At 25.9% G+C, this 20567-nt stretch overlaps 1 protein-coding gene across 1 annotated transcript in view; it reads right to left on the bottom strand.

Annotated features, from left to right (window-relative positions):
* LOC111637513 (sodium channel protein para-like) overlaps window positions 1-17984 on the bottom strand; it is a 179834-nt gene extending 161850 nt beyond the window's left edge. The window contains exon 1 of the mRNA XM_023383020.1: window positions 17631-17984. Coding sequence (XP_023238788.1) covers window positions 17631-17909 — 279 coding nt within the window. The 5' untranslated portion in view covers window positions 17910-17984. The remainder of the gene's footprint in view (window positions 1-17630) is intronic.
* Between the last annotated feature and the right edge of the window lie 2583 nt (window positions 17985-20567).

Below are 20567 nucleotides of genomic sequence, written 5' to 3'. Positions count from 1 at the left end.
TAATTCAATTAAATTACATACTGTGGTGTATCCCACCATGTATATATATGTTTTATTAATTAATCTTTTAAGTTATCTGTAATTTCTTCATCTACATAATTAACCAGCACTATTTTCCTTGTTCAACTCTCCCAACCTATGTGCATTTTCTGGCAAGTTTTGGGCTTGAAGGGTTTTTGACTTACATCATAGTGTAGGAGGACTTTTGTTGATAGAGGAGTCAGAAGAAAAAAGGTAAAGAGTAAGATGCAGGGCGACAAGGAAGGAACCTGAGGAAGACTCAGTCAACAGAGATTCAGAGTTGTGTTAAAGAACTGATACTATCAAGACATAAAGGAGGATTCATGTATGGATATTTCATCTTGTCAAAAGGTGTCCACGTAGTCAGGTTGTATCCTCTCAATTAACTGTGATAGACATTGCAAATTGTCCAACTCGCTAGACAAAGAAAAGGGATTCCCTTCTAACATAATCTTCCTATTTTCTTTCTCTAACCTAAGTAACATTAGTTTTAGTTTAATTTAAGTTAATTTTAATTAGCAATATAAGATAATTCAAACAGATTGGTTTCGGGACTCACATGTGTAATTAGATCTACAAGCATTGTTAACGAGGAGAAATAAACAGTTAAAATTCTGTATTTTAAAAAGGTAATGTGTAATATTATGGACGGTTTCAAGATCTGTAATTTAAGTTGACTGGAAATAAATNAGTGATATAAACCTCTGAATGTATGTATGACCTTTTAAGGTCCATTTTCATTTTCTTAAATATTTCATATGATATAAGAGTAAAGCATCTTTACTTCTTTGAAGATGCTTTATATTTCTGGTTTATATCTTTGATAAATAAATGAATAAAATTGCTTTTTTTTTAGAAACAAAATAAATTATTGCATGGGTTATATGATGAACAATCTTAGACCAAAAACAAAAAATTGCCCTTTTCAAAAAATTAAACAAGAAATACTATGAGAATACAAAATCACAGCAATTTCTATTTAGTATAAAATGAATATTCTGCAGATAAATGAATTTCTATAACCACGTGACTTTCTGTCTCTTCCCATCTTTTGACTTTTCCCTCTCTTTCAATGCTATAAATAACAGCAAACAATTTTTGGAGATACATTACTTAGATTATATCTCCATAGACTTTTTCCCAAAAAGACAATTCATAATTGTTATAAAAAAAAGACTAGACACAATAAAATAACACATCTTTCTTTTTCTACTGTTGCAAACTAGTTAGTTCAATTATTCATCGATAGATGGCGGAAGTATCGTGGTATGATTTAAACTCCAGAAATGATAAAATTATATCTGTTAAGCTTTAACAGATCGTATAATTCGGAAAATTTGAGCTTAGTATAAAATCTAAATTTAGAGAAATAGTTGTTCTTAAAAGTAATAATTTTCCAATATCCACTGCATTCAGGATTTGTCCAATCAGTCAAACAGTGCATTTCTACCATACGGCGAACACTGTTCGTGATTGCCCCATACTGACCAACTACTTTCATTACAAAAACATTATATCAAAATGTAGTAAAAATATTATAATTTAATTTACGTATCAACACTAGTCATGTCTTAAGCTGATACCAAAGAGTAAAAATAAAATTATGAGTTATGTGTTAGCGCGACAAAACGTTCTTATAAAAAAGCACAAAATGTCGACTCTCTAAAATTTATGAATTAAAAGTTAAAAATTATGTGTAACCAATGATATTATAAAACTGCATGCAGATAGATTGTATCAATTCTGTTATTTAATATTTACTGAAAATAGTTAAAAACAATATTCTTGTGCTTTGTTTGGTTTAAAGTTTATTCAAGCATATCATGTGGATTAATTTGCAATGCATTCATGAAGCCTGCCTTTTTATTATTATATAAACACTCCACATTCAATATCTCATTTGTTAAAAAAAAATTGGCAGAAGGGACCCACTAAGGAACAAAAGAGCATGCTCTACTCTTGAACCTCATACAAACTCTCAATGGTCTTGACAGCAGTTATAATTTCAGTTATTAGTATAATGAAAAGTAAGCAGCACAAATGAAAATTGCTTGATCATTTGGCTAATATGCAACCTTACAGAGGTTAAGGAAACATAGCATCTAATTAACAAATCTGTACAAGATGATTATTATTTATTGTAAGATAGTAAATATTTATTTTGTCCTACATTTGAAGTACCAAATTTTGTTCAATTTATATGTACACTGAAAAGATAGTCCAAACTGAAGTCAAAACAATTTCATAATAGATAACTTTGATCAAAGATAACACCTCAATACAAATAAACACATCAGGCTAACTATTTAGTTAGCCTGATGTGTCTATTATTTGTATTGAACTATTTGCCTATTATTTTAGTTAGCCTGACAATACCTATTAAACATGGATGAAAATGTTTGCTTTCTTGTAGTTTCTTTTTGCTGAATATGTTATATTTGCAGTGTCTATTAATGTATACCCATTTTTGAGTAGTTGAATTAACACTTCAATACATACAGTATAAATTTGTAAAAAATTTGAAATTTACAAATATTTATAAAAGTGTAAAGGAGTATATTTTCATATTGTACATTATAAACATCCTCAGTCTTTCATTGAAAATCAAAACATGATACCTTAATTTTCATTTCATTCAAAAAAAACTACTGAAAATGCTTATAATATATAATAAACAAAAGCACTTTTCTTTCAATAAACATTATGATGTGGTTTCATTAAATGTGTATTTCAACTTAATTGTCACTTTTCAAATTTCTATATAATGAGTAATCATATAGATTGTTCTTTAGACAGATTTCACTAATAGCTAAACAGTACACTTCATCCTGTCTACCCTATTGCATACCAGGACAAGCAACTCTGAGACTTTTCTCTTTCCCTCAGCAGAAGTGGAAGAGTTAAACATCTGAATTGAAACCGTCATAGAATTCCTAATCATGGGTTCCTAATCAAAATATTATGTACTCACTCCCCTCTACAAGTCCTAGAAGTTTGTAACGGAAATTTCTGAACACCCTGTATATTTAGGCAAGTGAAAAAACATCACAAAGTTCAAATTACAATTTACCATTCATTCAGATAATGTTTACTTGAAATAAAAATCTTTGTTGCTGGTATTAAAGGTTTGTTGTGGATGTGTTGATGCTTAACAAATTCAAGTAAGAGTATTAAAGTGATATAAACCTCTGAATGTATGTATGACCTTTTAAGGTCCATTTTCATTTTCTTAAATATTTCATATGATATAAGAGTAAAGCATCTTTACTTCTTTGAAGATGCTTTATATTTCTGGTTTATATCTTTGATAAATAAATGAATAAAATTGCTTTTTTTTTAGAAACAAAATAAATTATTGCATGGGTTATATGATGAACAATCTTAGACCAAAAACAAAAAATTGCCCTTTTCAAAAAATTAAACAAGAAATACTATGAGAATACAAAATCACAGCAATTTCTATTTAGTATAAAATGAATATTCTGCAGATAAATGAATTTCTATAACCACGTGACTTTCTGTCTCTTCCCATCTTTTGACTTTTCCCTCTCTTTCAATGCTATAAATAACAACAAACAATTTTTGGAGATACATTACTTAGATTATATCTCCATAGACTTTTTCCCAAAAAGACAATTCATAATTGTTATAAAAAAAAAGACTAGACACAATAAAATAACACATCTTTCTTTTTCTACTGTTGCAAACTAGTTAGTTCAATTATTCATCGATAGATGGCGGAAGTATCGTGGTATGATTTAAACTCCAGAAATGATAAAATTATATCTGTTAAGCTTTAACAGATCGTATAATTCGGAAAATTTGAGCTTAGTATAAAATCTAAATTTAGAGAAATAGTTGTTCTTAAAAGTAATAATTTTCCAATATCCACTGCATTCAGGATTTGTCCAATCAGTCAAACAGTGCATTTCTACCATACGGCGAACACTGTTCGTGATTGCCCCATATTGACCAACTACTTTCATTACAAAAACATTATATTAAAATGTAGTGCAAATATTATAATTTAATTTACGTATCAACACTAGTCATGTCTTAAACTGATACCAAAGAGTAAAAATAAAATTATGAGTTATGTGTTAGCGCGACAAAACGTTCTTATAAAAAAGCACAAAATGTCGACTCTCCACTACAGTGTAATTCCGAATGGTACCAAAACATTTCGCACTCTTTACAAGAACCTAGCACTAGATCAGAGGTTCCTAACCTTTTTTCGTGAAGGCCGGATGGCCGAGTGGTCAAGGTGGCAGCCGACTACTCTGGGGGACCTNACAATTCATAATTGTTATAAAAAAAAGACTAGACACAATAAAATAACACATCTTTCTTTTTCTACTGTTGCAAACTAGTTAGTTCAATTATTCATCGATAGATGGCGGAAGTATCGTGGTATGATTTAAACTCCAGAAATGATAAAATTATATCTGTTAAGCTTTAACAGATCGTATAATTCGGAAAATTTGAGCTTAGTATAAAATCTAAATTTAGAGAAATAGTTGTTCTTAAAAGTAATAATTTTCCAATATCCACTGCATTCAGGATTTGTCCAATCAGTCAAACAGTGCATTTCTACCATACGGCGAACACTGTTCGTGATTGCCCCATATTGACAAACTACTTTCATTACAAAAACATTATATTAAAATGTAGTGCAAATATTATAATTTAATTTACGTATCAACACTAGTCATGTCTTAAACTGATACCAAAGAGTAAAAATAAAATTATGAGTTATGTGTTAGCGCGACAAAACGTTCTTATAAAAAAGCACAAAATGTCGACTCTCCACTACAGTGTAATTCCGAATGGTACCAAAACATTTCGCACTCTTTACAAGAACCTAGCACTAGATCAGAGGTTCCTAACCTTTTTTCGTGAAGGCCGGATGGCCGAGTGGTCAAGGTGGCAGCCGACTACTCTGGGGGGACCTGGGATCAAATCTGTACGGGTCGAAAAAGCCCCAGGAATTTATCAGGTGGTGGTCCGTTCAGATATGACGAGTCCCGTCCCTCACCACCAGGCCGCTCCATTGTTGGTACTGACCGAACCCCTAATGGGCTTGCTAACAGAGGTCCTCTTAGCGCCCATATGGAAGAAAGAGTTTTTAAAAAATGTCACTTACTAGACTGTATTCGACCACGCGATTAATTCAAAACAGGACGTTTTGAATTAATCGCGCATGTTCGGCATTACTTCAATGTTCTCCATTTTCCCTGTTTATCTAATTGTGATTTGAAGCAATTAAATTCATTTAACAGTTTTTATCAGTAAAAACATTTTGACTTCAGTTTCTATGAAATTAATCTGTGTAGCAAAAGTTTTTAAATAACGATAAAATATATTTTTTGTTAGAAAAAAATTAACATTTCTTACTGAAAATATTCCCTCAAAAATATTTTTTTGAATTCTATATTGTAAAACTTTAATATAGATACATTATAAAAATATTAATTGAGTATTTCTTTACATCTTTGCAGCAATTAATATAGTATATTAACTTCTTCAAACTTAAGAAACCAGAATTCAAGAACTATTATCTTCATCTATTGCCATGAGCATAAATAATAAATATGTATAAAAAAGAAAATAATTCTAATTACCCTAAAAAATATATAGTCTTCCAAATAATACAGTTCTGATCAAGCAAGATTTTGAAACAAAATTAGTATTTAAACATCTTATAAGATGAAAAATATACAAAGAGAAAATGCCATGAGGCATTTTCTCTTTGCAATGCAAAAAACTCTTTGCAGATGCAAAAAAAAAATGTTCATACATGGTACTGTTGAGTAATTAAAATGGTAAAAAAATAGAAAAAATATTGATAAAGTTGTTTAAATATTTACTAAAAGAATTAATTAACGCAGATTTAACGAAATATGAAGTAAGAATAAGTGCATAAAACGAACAGGAAGGTTATACTGAATAAACATATTAATATAAAGAATAAGAAACTAGCAGCGAAAAAAATATACAGTATATATAAACTTAATTGTCAGATTAGCCTTATATATGCTATATAAATAGAACAGAAAATTAAACTGATAGAAACTTGGAAACTGAATTCAAAGAGAAATGTACGTTTTATAGTTGTTCTAGACATGATTATATTACTTTATACGCTATCTGTGATAATTTATGATGTCCCTTGTAACTTGAAGCATTTAATTAATAAAAGTGATTTTTATGTGAAATCTTTTACATTATTAAAATGAATCAGAACATAATATAACTAAAATGTTCTCAGATACAAAATATATGCAATATTTTCCTGTTTTCCTACTTGAAAAAGACAATGAAGATTTATTTTGCGTAACGATTACCTAAAGTATAAGCCGTAAAATAATTTTTAAAATAGCCTATCTCAAAGTATACATTTTATATTAAATAATCACTATACCACGTTATTCGTTTAAATGAAGTTTTCTATTTTACCAAAAAAAAATAATCATTTCAAAATATTTAGAATTACATATAAAATGTTGCGACAAATTAGCGTATTATCCAGAAAATAAAACAGCTAAATAGAGACTAATTTTGGAAGTTACTACATCACAACATTAGAAGCTGTAGCCTACTTATTTTTAAGTTCTTTCTAAGTTTCAATTCCTTATAGATATTAAAAATCTTTTTGAAATAAAATCTATATTATTTTTTAACGATCGAGTTTCAATCTATAATGGTAAAACTGAATAATATTTTAAAATGCGAAAGAATTCTGTATAGTTTTGATATTATTCATAAAATTAATTATTCAAATTTTATTACTGAGTTGAAAGGTAATTCAATAGAAATAGTCGAAGCTTATCAACATAAACATTTATTCAATGATTTTACATATATATTGATTACATCAATATAATATTGGCTAATCATTAGTTCAAGGCGTTAAAAGGGAGTGAAATAGCATCTATATCTGCCACCATAACAAATTAGAAAAAAGCAAGCTCCCATTTCTCATAGTTTTTTCAATTCGTAATAAAATTATTTTAAAAAAAAGTCTACTCGATTAATTTAAAAGTTCAATTTAAAAAGTCTTCTAGCACTCTAATAAAGTATTTAAGCAAGAGACTACCATCTTGATTATTTCAACGACTCTTTTACGAGATAAAACCTACGTCTCAGAAAGTTTTAACTTTAGATGTTAATATTTATTAAATGATAATTATTTTTGTATATTCTTGTAGTTAAATAAACATGTTTTAAGAACGAATGTATTAATACAAATTAATACTGTATATTTATTCTTATTGAAATGTTTTCTTTCTGCAAACAAATTTTATTGCAATTGCAAATATATTCAAATGAGACAGTCGTTTATTTCCGAATGCACAGTGATATGAAATCAAACACTGGTGGATCTGTTTTTCCTTTATTATTTAATTAGCAGATAAGCCCAGTGTTTCCCGGGCAAAAAATAACAACAAACATTGAGATTATTAGATTATTTCGTACTTCTAATCCTTCTATTATCTTATAGTATTTGATTTATATAACTACAGAGGTTATCTTACGTAATGGTTTATCGCACCAAGTGACCAATATAACACATTTTAAAAATTCTTTAAATGGTGTACAGTAGAGGAATAAAGAATTTAAAAAATGTTATATTGGTAACTCAATGTGATAAACCCTTAAATTAAGTAAGATAACCTTTGTAGTTATATAAATCAAATAATATAATATAACAAATATTAAAACCAGAACCATATAAAAGAGTTTGGTTATTTTAGCCTATCATCGTCACGTTTATCTGATACCCCGATGGTACCATATGACACACTTTCAGGATGATCAAGAAGATAGGAATTGAAAATATATCTTACTTGTTAAATTTTTTCAGATATCATAATTTTTTCTAATGTTAACTCTAAGAATCCTTACCATTCACAACCAAATATCAAACAGTAATCTGCCAATGAAACAAATTTCCCCAAAAAATGGAACAAATATTTAAACTCGGCACCCTCGGAAAACACTTAAAACATTTTGTACTTGCAGGTAACCTTGTATTACATAATTTTTCTCTTCGAGTGCCAATAAAAAGAAGGGATGTTGAGAGAGGGGGTTGAAATAATTGGACCGAAAGTAGTCGTTGAATCCATCTGGAAGAGAGTACGGTCAACGACTCATAATTAATACTGATGTATTATTGAAAAGTGATCCGTGTTGGATAGGTTGTGATGGCCTTGTATGTGATCGAAGTTGCTAACCTTAACGTCCGAAAGACTTCATATGACTTGTTTAAATAAAAATATCTTGTAAAATATCGAGAATAATTGCTATTATGTAATAATAAAGTGTTTATATTTTTGCAACAGAATGTATAAACTACGTGGGAAATATGTCTTCGTAAATATCGCATTTATAGAAAAATTATTTATAGAATTAGTTTGGTTTATTTAGTTACGGCAACACGATCTGCCCAGGGGATGCATCCTGGGAAGGCTTTAATGTGAAGCTGGTCCCTATTTAGGTATTACTAACTTAAAGAAAACAGAAAACTCCACGTGGCCGACCCGCACCCACGACCGACTACCGGTGTTTGGTAATTTTATCAACTCGACTACTGGAGAGCACTTATTAGAATTAAGAACGTATCATTCAGAAATGAAAAAAAAAAAAAAAATTGTTAGATGTGGCAAATTAAATACAGACTTTTCACAAGTAAATCTTTCGATTCCATGCAGGCAAGTGCTATGTGCTACCCTTCGCAGTAATGATATAGCGCGAAATAGACGCGCTATATCATTGTCGCAGTAATTAAGTGAATATAATGTATATTTTTTAAAAATTATATCCAGTTTAAGAATTATATTTAGTTTGTTTTTCTTAAATTCCATTTGCAGGGTTTACAGGCAACGTCATCTATTGATGACGCTGCCTGTAAACCCTGCAAATGGAATTTAGACAGAAATTAATTGATATATAGAAATTCAATCAATATTTTGAGGTGATTTTTATGACATTATCTAAGTTAGAAGTATGTTAATGTAACTGCCGAATTCTGTAGCAATTGGTCGAACGGCCTAGGTGTGCATAGCGAACACACAAACATCCTCATTTATATATAGATCTACGTGAAATTTTTATTTTTCTAATGTCAAATGAACAGGATTCACGAGAGGAAGAAGCCGATATTATAATCCTGGCTGGTATCTATAAAGTAAAATTTTAATCATAAAAATCTAGAAATTTACATAATTTAAAGTAGCAAAGAGGGGAAAATGTAATATAATAAACCAAGAGCATCGAGTAAGAAGGGACAGACGGGCTTAAGTCTCTTGCTGAAGAGCCACATTTCATTAACCCAAGGGACACCCGACTATAGCCGGAAACCTCGCCTTAATGACCTCATCTAACTGTTCATTGATAATATTTAATTCCATATCTTCATTTTTATAATGTTTCTACAGAAATTGGGCCGGGACCCTTAAAAGTGTTTAAAACGAATGATTCCTCTTGAATTATCTTGAGATAACGATCAAAAATACATTGTATGTGAACATTATTTATGTATAATTTCCATTTAAACAATACTATACGTTCAATTTAGTTAATCATTATGTTATGTATACAGTAAGTTAAAATATATCTACTATATAACATTTATAGAAAATTATCCATTATAAATATCCACTACATAAATATCTGATATCTATTATAGCAGATATTTGCAAATTTCTCAGATATAAAGAAATGTAAAATTATTCTATATATTTGATGAAAAGAGATTACCATATACTATATTTATTTGGTCATTATGAAATGATTCAAAGATTAAAACGTTTGCAGCATATGAAAAAGACACTTTCTATATAGAAAAGGGCTTGCCAATGGAATCGAAAAGCAAATTACATTCATATTGTTATTTGTTCATCGATTTGAATATTGTACATGATTATTTAATATTTTAATATTATTTAATTACTTAGTAAATACAATAATCTAAAAATTCTTTAAATATTTTTACTATAATTTTCAAAACTTTCCAAATATAAAACATTTATTAAAAAATAATATAATACTTATTTATTTATTTATTTAAGAGGTCGATGAAAAGAAAATTCTTAAAAGAGATCGATAGATAAAAAAGACACTTTCCATATAGAAAAGGGCTTGCCAATGTTAACTTTTTTCTATAGAAAAAAGTTAACTATTATATATACGAACTTCTGGTCCAGAGCCAAAGTTCGTATATAGTTAATCGAGGTCTAAAGCACCTAAATTTTCCATATTTGGTCTCGATTTTTATCTATCTAAGTCCGTTCTTGAGATTAATGAAGAGCAGACAGAGAAACGGGCGACAGTGGGAATTTTTAGGTCTGTAATTTAAACATTGCAGCCCAATAAATAGTAGTTCCGACAATATGAAACATTACAATTTACTTCAAATTATCAACAGTTTTTCTTCTACTGCTATAATCATTTAGAAGACGTGATCTGAATATTAATAAATTAGTTATACAATCCCATTTTGGTGACACTAATAGTAATAGTTCATCAGAATTCAACTACAGCCTCTTCAAATGTAAGTCGTGTTCCAATTTTCTAATGTATTTCAAAATTATTATTGCAAAAAAAATTTTTTTTACATTATGATATAAGTAAATAATGAATGAATATGGTTATACAATATCAATTACAATATTCAGCCTCTAAACTACTTCGAAATTTAAAAAAATATGCGATGTATTGAATTCTGTAATATGATTTTTATTAAATTGAAGCTTGTATCTTTCCTTTTTTATATTATAAAAAAATTCCTATCAGTTTTTAATAAGAATAAATATGTTCAAAAATATAATAAAGATAGAATTCTTTAAATAATTACAAACACTAATTTACAGATAGTTATATAATTTTAACGAAAGAAGAATAAATTAACTTAAGTTTAATTAAAGTCAGACAATATTAACATAATGAAATAAATCAACACGATCTAACATTTTGATAATGTTTTTAACATAAATAGCATGAAAGGATTTGTTTACTTTAATATATAATAAGTGTATGAATAAATAAGCGAGAGTAATATCTAAGTTTATTCTTTGAGGGGTAATAAATGGTAAATTGCAAATTCTTATTCGCAATGGACAAAAACAGCATCCGTATGTAATAAATGGATAGGCAAAAATGAGAATAAATTTAAATAAAGATGAAATAATGTTAAAAGTGAATGATGTCAAAAATTCATGCTACATTTTCAAAATATGATATAAAATCACGGCAAGCCATCTTTTTATCTTGAAATGGTGGTAACATAAAAATTCAAAAGAAATATTTCTAACTATTTGTATAAATTTATATTTAAAATGACATGAGAAAAATTGAAATGAACAAAATGTAATCCATATTCATTTAATTATCTATAATGATCATATATATGTACACATATCAATCGATCATGTATCAGTAAGTTATAAATCAGTAAGTTATAAATTATCAATTTACTGATAATACATATACAGTAGATAGAAACATATTGCATTTTGTTTTTAGTCTTTAGGAATTAAGAGGGCCTTTTTTTTAATAGTTTTTTTATTATGATTTGGCTAGGCCCACAATGGGTGCAGCCGGATTGTAAAGAACGAAGCCCGACATATAATAGGGACAGTGTTTCTATATTTTCTATACTGTTTTGATCGTTGAGTATGTTGTTATTATTGCAAAATCTTTGCTGTTATTCAAGAATATACTTCAACCCTCATAATATGACAAAGGACTACTAAAGATTTCACTTTCACTAAAAGTTTCACTTTCGAAAGGAGGATTAGTCCGGAAAAAAGAGGACATATAGTATTCTTATATAAATCTTATGAAAAGGAATTTAATATACTGCATAAAAGGATAGTTTTTAAATTTGCTAATAGCATAAATATTTTAAATAATTAATTTTTATATATATATATATATATAAAACTAAAAAAAATTTTCTACTGTTAATTCTCAAACCCGAAGCGAAACGTCTTAGCAATATTTGGCCTAATACGTAAAAATTAATATTAATAATAATAAACAATTCAATCGATTAAAAATAAATAAATTATTCTGAAACATTTAAAACAATATCACGAAAGAATAAAAGAATATTATGATTCTGCTTAGTAGAAGCATATTACGATAAAAATACAATCGAAATATTTAAATAAATAAACTTTGTTTTAGCAAAATTTATTATTATTCTTTGCCTGGAAACAAATATTAATTCGCTTGACTATATTTAATATAGTAAATCAATTAAAATGACATTTTAATTAAGAGTAAAATAAATAAGGAATTTCCCTGTAAATTTTTTGATCCGGGCATGAAAAATAAGAGAAAAACTGCATTCAAATTCTATTGTAAAAATTTTGTACACATTTTTCCAAAAAAAAAAACTTTATAATACATTATTAATTCTATGTTGATTCGCATTTGCAATCTTAAATTTGCATTACGAAAATTTTATCGATTATATCATTATATATTTGTGTTTACACACAAAATTAATAAAGTTAATGTGCAAACTTCCATAACTTTGTAACATAACTTTTACAACTTTATAACAAACGAAATTAGACCGTAAATAATAAATTCTATCACCAATAGAACGATCTGCATAATAGCAAAATATTTTATGTAGATACAAAGTCTTAATTTTAATTTAAGTATTACCGTATTAAAGAAAACTCAATAATTATTATTTATTTTTTTTATAAATAAGATAAACCGGCAAGCAATCTTTTAATACTAATTATAATTCATTAGGATTATTAAAAATGTTAGGAGATAATTTCCAAGATCAAAAACAAGAACATAATTAAATAAATTACTTTTAATTATTAGAAATTTTGTGGTAATATTTATTAAAATAATTATAATCTCACATAAAAGTTTACTATTTAAATATTGTGCTGAAAATTTTACAGTATCTACTAGTTAATCTTTCTTATTCCTGTAAAATTTGTTTTTTTTAAATGATATATTTCTCTAGTTCTTGATATTCTTGAAATGATTTTGTTTTTTATTTTAATCTTATTTAATATATATATTTATAAAAATCAGCCCGGAAAAATTTCACTTTCAAAAGGAGGATTAGTCCGGAGAAAAGAGGACACATAGTAATCTTATATAAATCTTATAAAAAGGAATTTGATATATTGCATAAAAGAATACTTTTTAAATTTTCTGTGTGTATCTTTCGAATAAGATTAATAATTTCTGGAATTTGTACATTTATTTTATTTATAGTTTCATTATTAATAAAAGAATTTCACATAATGGTATCTGTAAATGAATACAGAAATAATGTAATTCACTTGCAAATATTATATGATTTTTAAAATCAAGGAATAAATTATTTTAGCAAAAATTTACTGAAAGACAGCTACATTTAATGTATTAACAGGGAAATTTATAAAGTTCAGTAATAAAAATGTTTATGTTTCATGACAAATATTTAGTATATATTCACATAAACAAATATACAATTATTACTAGAATACCAGGTACAGTACAAACTTAAAAGTTATGATCTTATTATTGTAATATTGTTTAAAGATTTCAATATTGCAGAAAATAGAAGACAATTTTATTTTAAATACCGTTTTAAAATATAGATACATTTTAAAAACGAATTTATAAAATTGGAATTAAGATTTAAAATTAAGAAACTTGCCTATTCTTATTCATAAAATTTTTATTGGCGACAACATTAAACGTTTTAAAGATGCTAGTTTTTTGAATGGGGATTATTTAAAATTTAATTTATGTAAATCTTAAAAATAATTCTTAGAAGTTGAACTGAAAGAACCAGAAAATAAACAAATTTTAATTCTATTATTGCAGAAAAGAATCCACTTTTTTACATTTTTTTTTTTTTTTTGGTGATAACTGCTATTATGAAAATAAATCTGACAATTTTTCAAGTACTCAAGTTGATGCTGAATACATAAATTCGAGTAAATCATAGAATATAGGTACTTATGCTTTAACATTCTGGTAAGAATGTGGAAAAAATTCCATTGTTGGCTTAACCTGCTCGTAAATATTCGAGCATTCCTGCAATATCTTTATCATATGAATCTGTGTTTAGACTACAAATTACATTCTAGGCAAATGACAATTACTTTTGAGTAGTGATATAGTCCTAATTTTTAAAAAAATTTTTCTGCATAAAAATATAATTTCGAAGAAGAAATTAAAATTGAAATAAAATTTATAATTACGAATTATATTCCGAAAACAAAAGCAAAATTTTGTGATGATGATGATAAAATTAATGAAAAGTATGAAGTTAATGAAATTTCATTGCTATTACTATTTGAACAATGCTGTAATTCATCTGATTTTGATCAATGTTGCTCTATTATACTTTGATTTTTGCTTTTTAATAGAATCTTATTTTTCTATATTTTGAGACTTTTTTTAAAGTTTCGTTTATTCTTTTGCTTTAGTATTGTTTTGTATTCAATAAAAGAATTATTCTCAATTTTCAAAGCAATTTTTAATGTCATTTCATTTAAAATGCGTTATAATATTCAGAGTATTTTGTATTATTCTTTTATCTAAATGGGTTTAAAATACGATAAATAAAAGCACTTTTGTATCTTTTGTGTAGTTATATTTTTATTATTGGATATTTTATATTATTTTTGCAACACGAATGTTTTTTTATATTTCTTTTCTATTCGAAATCTTTCTACAATACGCTGAGTTACTTAAAAAAATAATTAATTAATAATTATTTCAATTTTTAGTTTTGAAGAGATAATTTGAACCACGTTATTCTCTTACATTTAAAATATATTAAAAAATCAAATTCGTCTTTGTTAATTTTATGAGGCAGACTATAGGGAAGCATTACAAGACTGATTTGTAATGTCTGTTTTACCATCTTTGGTCACTGTTTTCTGATCATCTGACACTGTAAACATTCGTGCAAACTTTTATATGCACATTTTAATCTTTGTTGGATATAAACTGCAGAAATTATCTCTTTAATGATGAATTTAGTCACTGCATATTCTCGAAACCATGCTGCCTTCTATTTTCGCAAACCACATTGTTACAACATAGCTGAATGCAAGGGATGTCATTTCATATTACAGAGTAATAGATCTATGTCTAGTAGGTTATTTTACTTTGTATTGTGTTGTCTGTATTGTTGTTTTTCAAGGTCGTACAGGAGACTAATAGGGCCATTTCGCCAGGACCTCAAATCTATTTGTTACAAATTATCTATCCAATTAAATTTCATGAGTATCAAAAATTCTTTTCATATTTTATTTCATATATAATGTAAATTTTAATGCTATTTTTATACTTTTCCTTTTTTAAATATATTAGAGACGTCTTAAAGATAAATATTCTTAGAATCTCATGGCATCCTTAAATTTAGATATCTCTCAAATCGTCTAATTTATTTATTTTTAGTTAAATTCACATTTTTATTAGAAATTAATGATGTTTTCTTTATATTATATTGCTAAAGTTTTCTCAAACAGATAAATATATTTAAAAAGCTTTATAAATTACTGCTTAAGTTAACTTTTATTTCTATTTTAAATCTTATTAATTCTTTCTTTAAATATATTGTAAGAGAATAAAAATTGTTCTAAGTGTCATGTTTTACTAGAGAGTTTTTACAGAGAATTTTATTAAAATAGATCTATGTATACATATATTAATTTATTTCACGCATAGATTTTCTTTATTTTGATTCTAAACATTATTCCATTAATTATTTAATAATTTATGTAATGTTGTCGAAACCGTGTTGTATTTGCTCATTGTGCCTGTACACAAATTTATGTAATATTAAAATAACTTATTTATAACATTATAGTGTGGTTCCTATTTGAATCAATGGATGCTTTAAGCATCATTATTCTCTGCTTAATTTGTGCTTATTTAATCAATAATTCATTTTCTCAAAAATACATACTGGCCAGCACATAGCTCATTAAAATTTAATTAAATAATTAAATCAAAGTTTAAAAATATATATATTAAAAAATATATATAAATTTCATCAAATATTTTAAGTAAATTAAATATTTAAAATAAATTTTGTATGCTTAAGAGTTTTATTTAATCTGGAATGTTTGATGAGAATTTTAATTAAGTGAAAAATTTCAACTTTCAATTAAATTCAATAAATAAATTTTATGAATGGCGGATACAAATGACAAAATTGATATCACGTATTTATTTCATTTTCTCTTTAAAAACATTGTTCGGTTAAGCGAAATATGTTCTTAACATTCAAAAGCAAAATATATAAAAAATAAATTAAAATTATTTATAGTCTTTTTGATTTATAAGAACTTATTTACATTGAACAACAGTCTGATCCAGAAGGGCTTTTAAAATATTTAAAATATTTGAATAATTAATAAATACTTTTCATTAAATGTTCATGAAGATTATATTGTAAATGGTCTCTATTTGCCATCATATTTTTAAAAACAACGTTTGAAGTTCAAACAAACTAAAAATTTTTATTACTTTTGTCAATGGGGAGTACTTAAGTCCCACTAGCTCTCCCCTGTATCCGTCACTGACTGACAACATATAAATCCAAATTTGATGAGATTTCGTCCAATTAAATTAATTTTTTTATAAGTTAACTGATAAATACCTTGTTTAAAAAATACAGAAAATAATAAGTTATAAGTCTACTAGTTTATATGGGAGTGAGTCAAAAAATATTACATTTACTTAGCCATTTATTAGAGATAATTTAAGTAATAAATTTCAATCTAATAATAATAATTATTATTATTATTATTTTTGAATCTGAAATGAATTAATTTTATATATATAATAGCTCTACTCATTATAAATTTTCACTTATGAAGCTGTTAAATGACTTCACAATTTATTTTAAATTATAAATGAAATAATCTTGTATTTACAGAAGTTTTGATATTTTATTAATGAATACTCTGATAATGGATTCATTAAAAATTCAAACGATTATAACTTCTATCATTTCTTGATCATAAACGTACTTATTTATGTAATAACTAATTTTAGCTACTTAACTACTGGTATTCTGTTTGAAAATATAATAAATTTTTTGTTGCTCCAGCAAACTACTTTCGTCTTGTAAATAAAGAAAATTCGTTTCGATCTCTTCGTGAAATCTAATACGAGCTATTAGGTATAAACATGACTTTAAAACTTTCATAAAAAATAAATTTGCGCCATTTTGTCTGTATCAATACTTCTACAACGTAAAAGCAAGTATTAAATTTCGAATTTGTTCCAATACTCTACGAAATCTGTTTCTATATCGATGCATTTTGAATTTTAAAAGCTTCAAGAGGTAAAACTCGGATAAAGTTTTTGAGTACAGTACATGAGGTAAACAATTTTCGTTTTTTAAAATCATTATTAAATTATATAAGAAAGAATATAACTTTTAAAATATTCAAAGAAAACGATTTGAGGCTTTCTTTAGCAGTTTATTCTCTTCTATGATTTTTTTTTATAGCTTTAAATGTCTTTTACTTATTTAATATAGAACATGCAATTTTATATAGTGTAAGCATAAGATGTAATAATAATAATTATTATTATAATAATAAACTTACCCTTTTATTTTCATAAAATTTATCCAAGTCTTCAATGGGCGTAGCTGTGAGCTCCGGAGGAAGTTCCATTAATAATTTTTTGGGCAGAGGCATTCCGGCCTCTAAATTTGGGTCGGGTTCTAACGGCTCTATATGCAACTGCTCATCACTTTCTTCGCCCTTTTGGGCCATTTCTTTTTTTCTCGCTTCCTCCTCTGCTATTCGTGCTTCAATCGCCGCAAGGGACTCCCTGGTGAAGGGACGGAATGTAGGGGTTACTTCCTCGGAACACTCATCGGCTGACATGGCGGCTTCTTCACTCTGTTGAGGCGATTTGGCCCGCACTCGACTATTTTAGAAGGGATAGGGATAAGAGAAATATCCTGAAAAAAAAAAATAATTAAAATTATATATTACTCATATATTTTACAATAGATCTTTATTTCAAATTTACTAAATCAAAAATTCTCTCAATTATCAGAAAAATATTTGATGTAGGCCTATGGTAAATTTTTTAAAAATCTAGAACAATGTCTATTATAAAATAAGCAAAATATTATTTCCCGATAAAAAGAAAAACGAAATAATTTCAATATAAACGAATACTCTTCATAAACTTATATTCAATTCATATAAAAAGTTCTCATAAAATAACTGTTCATTACAGAAACACTATAAAATATCTTAGAAAATAATTAATTTAGATTATTATTACTACTATATATTCTTAATATATTGACGTTTAAAAGTTCTTCAATAATTATCAATATATAGAATAAATAAAAATATTATAAAATGATAATAATTTCATTGTAAATATTATTATTTATATATAAATTTCTATAAAATTATTTATCGCCTAATTTATAATTGATATTTATACATATATTTTGCATCATTTTAAAGTATTCTATCAAAAAGTTGCAATATTTTCTAATGTGCCTCTTAAAATTTTCAATGAACTGTTTATTGTTAATTACTAATTAATGTAAGATTATTTTTAATTAAATTATTTAACTTTATAATTATTTATTAGTTTTAAATTTTATCTTTTTATTAGTCGGATTATAGCGTGACGCAGTGATTAATAATACCATTAATAAGCTATTGTTAATGATTTTATACATATAAGAAATATTTAAATATCATAAGTTTAAACAAATATGAATTAGACATAATTATAATATTTTTCATTAAAATTTTAATCAAAAATTAAACCGATTTACACATTTTAAAAGAAATATACGCTTCAGATATTATCCTTATTTAATGATTTATAATTAATAAAAAGACAAATGTTTAAAAAATATGCGTAATCTTATATTTTTAGATACAGCAAATAATATAACAAAAAAATTTTTTTATATAAAACATAAAATAAAGAAAAATGATAATAGTCATAAAAATACAGTACTTTAACATTCTGCTGCATTACGTAAATAATAACGTTAAATTATTATAAAGTTATTTCTTTATTACTTTATTCGGAAATCCTATTGCTGATACATTAAAAATTATTTTCGAAAGATTTCAATTAATAAATAATTAATGTTTGTAGAATAACATCACATGTCAACTTACACAAATAAAAAAATGTAAAAAAAAAAAAATATTCTTGGGAAAAATTTAATAAATGCAACTTCCTATAATTCAATTTCTGAAACCTCTAAAAATAATATTGATTAATATATTTACTCTTGTTTAATTATTCTGTCCAATTCCCTTTTTTTCCCTTATATATTTAACTAAAAATTTATTTTTAGATGAAATACAAAATTAGAAACCTTATATATTAAAAAAATTCATACACAGCTTAAACCGTTTAAATCCTACTAGAAGAGGAAAATAAAAATATATATATATAGAGAGAGAGAGTTCCAAATTGTTTACTTAAAAAAAGCAGAAAACATTATAATTTTATTTGAAATTAAAGTATTTTCTAGACACAACTGTGTACAAGAACCGTAATTAAATATTCAAATATCAATCATGTTATTACTTTTTATTATTGTTAATTAAAAATAGTTATATTACTTAAAATATATAGTTTTGTATAATTGAAACCTATGTATAAAATATGATAATATTCAATTACTCAAAGATAAAAATAAATTGCTTCAAATTTCAAATAATTCTTCTTAATTGGAATACTTTTTTTTCAGTAAAATTTAAAAAAAAAAAAAGTGTTAAATCCATCAAGGATATAGGTTTATGTTCTTAAAATAGTTGTAAGGCATTATTTTTTGCATTCTAAATGATACGAAAGTATTTTTAAAATGTATCTTTTAGTGATTCCGGAAGTGATGCGAAGGAGCAACAACTTCTCCATCTCGTCGATCGTGTGAAGTAAAGAAAATACACAAAAGTAATCAGTCAATATACGTTTGTGTTTTTTTTTGTTTGTTTTTTTATATATCATTATCATATTTAAAAGAATGTAAAGGTATCGTTATGGTATGCATGGAAGTCACGGAACGATTGTACAAATCACCACCTGCAAGCAAACCTGTCTTCAGACTTCTCATTCGCTAACTGCACACTGCAACATCCGACCAGTTTTACTGCGGAGTAGTGGAACGCATGCGTTAACCATAATCGTTAGAAAACATCTCTGTATTAGTTTGACTGCAGTATGTCCTTGGTGATTTTGCTATCTGGTGCTCGCTGTCCTTAAAGAAATTCGTATCACACATACATATTAATAAAAAAAANAAAAAAAAAAAAAAAAAAAAAAAAAAAAAAAAAAAAAAAAAAAAAAAAAAAAAAAAAAAAAAAAAAAAAAAAAAAAAAAAAAAAAAAAAAAAAAAAAAAAAAAAAAAAAAAAAAAAAAAAAAAAAAAAAAAAAAAAAAAAAAAAAAAAAAAAAAAAAAAAAAAAAAAAAAAAAAAAAAAAAAAAAAAAAAAAAAAAAAAAAAAAAAAAAAAAAAAAAAAAAAAAAAAAAAAAAAAAAAAAAAAAAAAAAAAA

The sequence above is a fragment of the Centruroides sculpturatus genome, unplaced genomic scaffold (genome assembly GCF_000671375.1).
Source record: "Centruroides sculpturatus isolate CEXI.00-Female unplaced genomic scaffold, Cexi_2.0 scaffold824, whole genome shotgun sequence".
Taxonomy (NCBI): Eukaryota; Metazoa; Arthropoda; class Arachnida; order Scorpiones; family Buthidae; genus Centruroides; species Centruroides sculpturatus.
This window is presented reverse-complemented; position numbering and strand designations above follow the sequence as displayed.